Consider the following 4,650-nt stretch of genomic DNA (forward strand, 5'->3'; position numbering starts at 1 on the left):
GTGCGCAGTCATGTTGGAACAGGAAGGGGCCATCCCCAAACTGTTCTCACAAAGAGTTCCTGTCACTGGAACTAAGGGGCCGAGCCCAACTCCTGAAAGACGACCCCCACACCATAATCCCCCCTCCACCACACTTTACGCTCGGCACAATACAGTCAGACGGGTACCGTTCTCCTGGCAACCGCCAAACCCAGACGGAGAAGCGTGGTCCGTCACTCCAGAGAACACGTCTCCACTGCTCTAGAGTCCAGTGGCGGCGTGCTTTACACCATGCGCTCGGTGATGTGAGGCTCGGATGCAGCTGCTCGGCCATGGAAACCCGTTCCATGAAGCTCTACACACTGTTCCTGAGCTGATCTGAAGGCCACATGAAGTTTGGAGGTCTGTAGTGATGGACTCTGCAGAAAGTTGGTGACCTCTGCGCACTATGTTCCTCAGCATCCGCTGACCCGCTCTGTCATTTTACGTGGTACCACTTGGTGGCTGAGTTGCTGTCGTTCCCAATCGCTTCCACTTTGTTATAATAGCACTGACAGTCGACTGTGGAATATTTAGTAGTGAGGAAATTTCACGAAAGGACTTGTTGCACAGGTGGCATCACGGTACCACGCTGGAATTCACTGAGCTCCTGAGAGCGACCTGTTCTTTCACTAATGTGTGTAGAAGCGTCTGCATGCCGAGGTGCTCGGTTTTATACACCTGTGGCCATGGAGGTGATTGGAACACCTGAATTTAATGATCTGGATGGGTGAGTGAATACTTTTTGGCAATATAGTGTGTACTGTGCAAGAAAGAAGCCTTACGTTAACAATGTCCAGAAGCGGCGTCCGGTTCTCTGGGCTCCGAAGCACCTGGAATGGACCGTCACACAGTGGGAACGTGACAGATCAGGATTTCAGGCCTTTTTTGGAAAGAATAAACAGTGTGTGGTGCGGACCAAAGATGAAATGGACCATCCAGACTGATATCAGTAACTAGTCCTAATTACCAGGGTGTGTCTCTAAGAGATGGCACCAAGATGTTCTGTAGGTACCTGCTGGTGAATCAGGATTACAGTTCTTTTACGGAAGACATGGACGCATTGTGCTGCGAATGGACCATCCAGACTGATATCAGTAACAAGTCCAAATACCATGGTGTGTCATTAAGAGATACCACAGGACTCCTTCACAGAGCCTCCTCGAGGTGGGAAGCGAGTCCAGCTTAGCGCTGAGCGTTTTGAACTAGGACCTCAAGCTTGTTGTGAGGCGTCCACATACTTTAGAATACTTATTTACACTTATTTATCACTTGAGGATGAAACCAGCGCTATCTGATAAGCCTCTGATTATCAGGCCGGGTCGCAGGCCGTGGCGAGGATGAGTGCGCTCGTGTCACGCACAGTCCCACAGTCCCCGTCTGCTTTATTGGCCTCTGGACCGGAGACTCATCCCCCGTGGCGTCGGCCCGCCGTCTGTGTTTGCGCCTCGTCGCCGAGGAGACGAGGATATCAGAAGTAAAGGGACGCGGGCTCATCTTTGGACCCGCGTTTATTGTTTTGACACGCAGGGTTTTAATTAGCGCTCCGGCCTTTTATTGCTCTTTTATTTTTAGTAGGTGGATTAAAGCAGGCGAACAGAAACCCAGTCAGCTTCAAATCTGCTTATTCGCAAGCGTCCAGACTGTTTGGAAAAAGTTTCTTATTCTTGATTTTACTGGAGTCAAAAGTATTCGTCAAAAACTAACACTATTAAAACACAGTGACCTCTGTATGACCAATCAGCTAGAACAACAATCACTCTTCTGAGAAGGGTTCTCATAGGACTATGACTGTAGGAATTTGTGCCCATTTGGTCATGCCGGAACAGGAAAGGAACAGTTTAGGGAAGGCCTCTAAAGAAACTGGCCTGCACAGAGCCCTGACCTCAGCCCTACTCAACAGCTCTGGAATGAACCGGAACGTTGGCAGTTGTATCCTAGCGGTTAAGGTACTGGACTAGTAATCAAAAGTTTGCAGGTTCAAGCCCACCACTGCCAGGTTCCCACTGTTGGGCCCTTGAGCAAGGCCCTTAACCTTCAATTGCTTAGACAGTATACAGTCACGGTACTGTAAGTCTCCTTGGATAAAAACGTCTGCTAAATGACAATGTACTGTATATGTAAATCATCTGAGGCTTACTTGACCAACGTCAATACCCAGCCACACTAATCCTGCCATCTTTTACTTCAATGGGCACAAATTCCCACAGACATACTTTAAAAATATTGAGAGAAGAGCGGCTGTTCTAGTAGAGAAGATCAACGGGATGTCCAACAAGCTCATGGTCAAGTGTCCAAATACTTTTTTCCATATAGTGTACCTGTGCTTATATAAACAGGGCTGGTTTGATTTCACCAGTACATGGAAAATACAACCGCAAATCAGAAAAAGTTGGGACAGTATGGAAAATGCAGATAAAATAATAAAAACAGTTTCTTACATTGACTTTGACTTTTATTAGATGTCAGACAGGATGAAGCTGAGATATTTCATCTTTTATCTGCTCAACTTCATTTCATTTATTAATAAACATCCATTCCTGCATTTCAGGCCTGCAACACATTCCAAAAAAAGTTGGGACGGGGGCAATTTAGGGCTAGTAATGAGGTGAAAACACTAAATAATGATGGGATGTGAACAGGTGATTGTAATCATGGTTTGGCACAAAAGCAGCACCAGGAAAGGCTGAGAGTCTCTGATGAGTGAAGATGATCAGAGGATCCAGTTTGTCCACAAATGTGTGAGAAAATGATTGAAATGTTTAAAAACAATGAACCTCAAAGAAAGATTGGAAGGGATTTGCATGTTCTCCCTCTACAGTGCAGAATATCATTAAACCATTCAAGGAATCGGGAGGAATTTCAGTGTGTAAAGGTCGAGGGTGCAGCTTAATCTGAACGCTCGTGATCTTCCATCCCTCAGGCAGCGCCGCGTCAAGAACCTCCACTCAACACTAGCTGATATAACCACATGGGTGAGGGATTAGTTTATCAAACCTTTATCAGCTCTACAATACAGAGTTACCGCACTAATCATACTTAAAACTTTACTGTGCAAAAAAGAAGCCTTATGTTAACCATGTCCAGAAGCAGCGTCGACTTCTCTGGGCTCGGAGGCATCTAGGATGGACCATCACACAGAGGAAACGTGTATTGTGGTCAGATTTTTTGCTCTGTATCCTCTAAGTTCTTTTCATCGGACAGTTTGGTGCTTCTTCATGACCTTGGCGAGGAGACCACTGTTCTTCTTGTACTTTGTAACGGGCGTGGTTAAGCTAGCCAACAAGGAATTACGAGGAAGGAGACCCAGCCACAAACCCACATGACTTCTGGAACTGTTTCTGAGAACCCAGAACCAAAACAAACTCATGAGGGGGCGATGATTCAGGAACGTGGTTTTAAATTGAGGAACAACTGAAACGTTTTAGTTATTTATTCACCCAAAACAAACAGCTGTGAAGACGACGAGGATGACGATTAAAATCCTGATATCTTACGAGTATGTAAACTTTGAATTGCTGGATCTGGAAGTTCATGCTTCACATCTCTCCTCACCAGCTTTATGGCTTGATTGCATTTTTATTCTCAGTCCTGTTGTTTTCCTTCCCCACCTGGTGGGTCCAAAAGGCCACTTTCACCCCCTATCAGGAATCAGGATCAAACCAGCAGGATTTGGTTCGGTTCTGTTCTCCTGGAAGCACTTTGGGCGACACAAATTCTCCACAGTTTTTAAAATCTGTACGTATAAATTCTTATATATTTTATAATCAGAGCTGCGATGAGGTTTATGAAGTCAGAGCTGATAAAATCGGTTCCGGCACGCCAGAGCAAAGTCAAAGTGCCATAAAGGTGCACATGTGAGCGCCTCTGCTTCCTTGTTCCCTGTGGGTGGGAGAACGATCTCGATCGGGTGTCTGAGCCTCCCGGAGTTCAGGGTCATCCTCGGGTGGGAGGAAGGTGGACGATGCTGACGGGTCCTGCCATGTGGACTGTCGTCTCAGTGTAGCTTTAGGTCTCGGTGCTTACGTGTCTTTACCTTCAGTGTTTTTAGTGTTTTTATAAAGATTTTTTTGGACTCAGTGTTGAAGCTTGAAGGTCAGAAAGAGCTTAATGGTGCTGCCAAGTAAGGTACGTGGATGTTCTGTATAGATGTACAGATTTATCGGGTGTATGAGGTGTGTCATGTGACGTCTGCGTCCCTGTTTTTAGGGTGATCACGTCTGGGTGGACTCCGGCATCGGGGTCCCGATTGGAGCCCGGATCAAACTCATAGACGGCAAACAGATTCAGCTGATCGACGATGACGGGAAGGTAAAAAACATACAGACATAAATACAAACACTATACGGTCATAAGTAGTCGGACGCCTGACCGTGAGCTGGCTGGACGTCCTGTATCAAAAACAAACGGTATTAAAACAGAGTGACCTTTAGAGTGTGTGATCTTTTTAACTAGAATCTTCTCACAAGTCTCTGAAGTGTGTCTGTGTGGGTATTGATTTATTAGGATTTTAACGTCATGATTTACACACTTTGGTTCCATTCATGACAGGACAGGAAACCAATCACAGGGGGTCAGTTTGGGGTCTAAAATCATTATAATAAATTAAAACCATAAAATTATTAAGGATGC

The 4,650-nt window shown here is 45.7% G+C and overlaps 1 protein-coding gene across 1 annotated transcript in view; it reads left to right on the forward strand.

The window, feature by feature from the left end:
- The first annotated feature begins 4,128 nt into the window (after window positions 1-4,128).
- The window catches only part of myo7bb (myosin VIIBb), a 34,099-nt gene continuing 33,577 nt past the window's right edge, over window positions 4,129-4,650 (forward strand). Inside the window, exons 1-2 of the mRNA XM_063017110.1 lie at window positions 4,129-4,146; window positions 4,228-4,329. Coding sequence (XP_062873180.1) covers window positions 4,129-4,146; window positions 4,228-4,329 — 120 coding nt within the window. The remainder of the gene's footprint in view (window positions 4,147-4,227; window positions 4,330-4,650) is intronic.

This window comes from Trichomycterus rosablanca, chromosome 20 (assembly GCF_030014385.1).
Source record: "Trichomycterus rosablanca isolate fTriRos1 chromosome 20, fTriRos1.hap1, whole genome shotgun sequence".
NCBI classification, from domain to species: domain Eukaryota; kingdom Metazoa; phylum Chordata; class Actinopteri; order Siluriformes; family Trichomycteridae; genus Trichomycterus; species Trichomycterus rosablanca.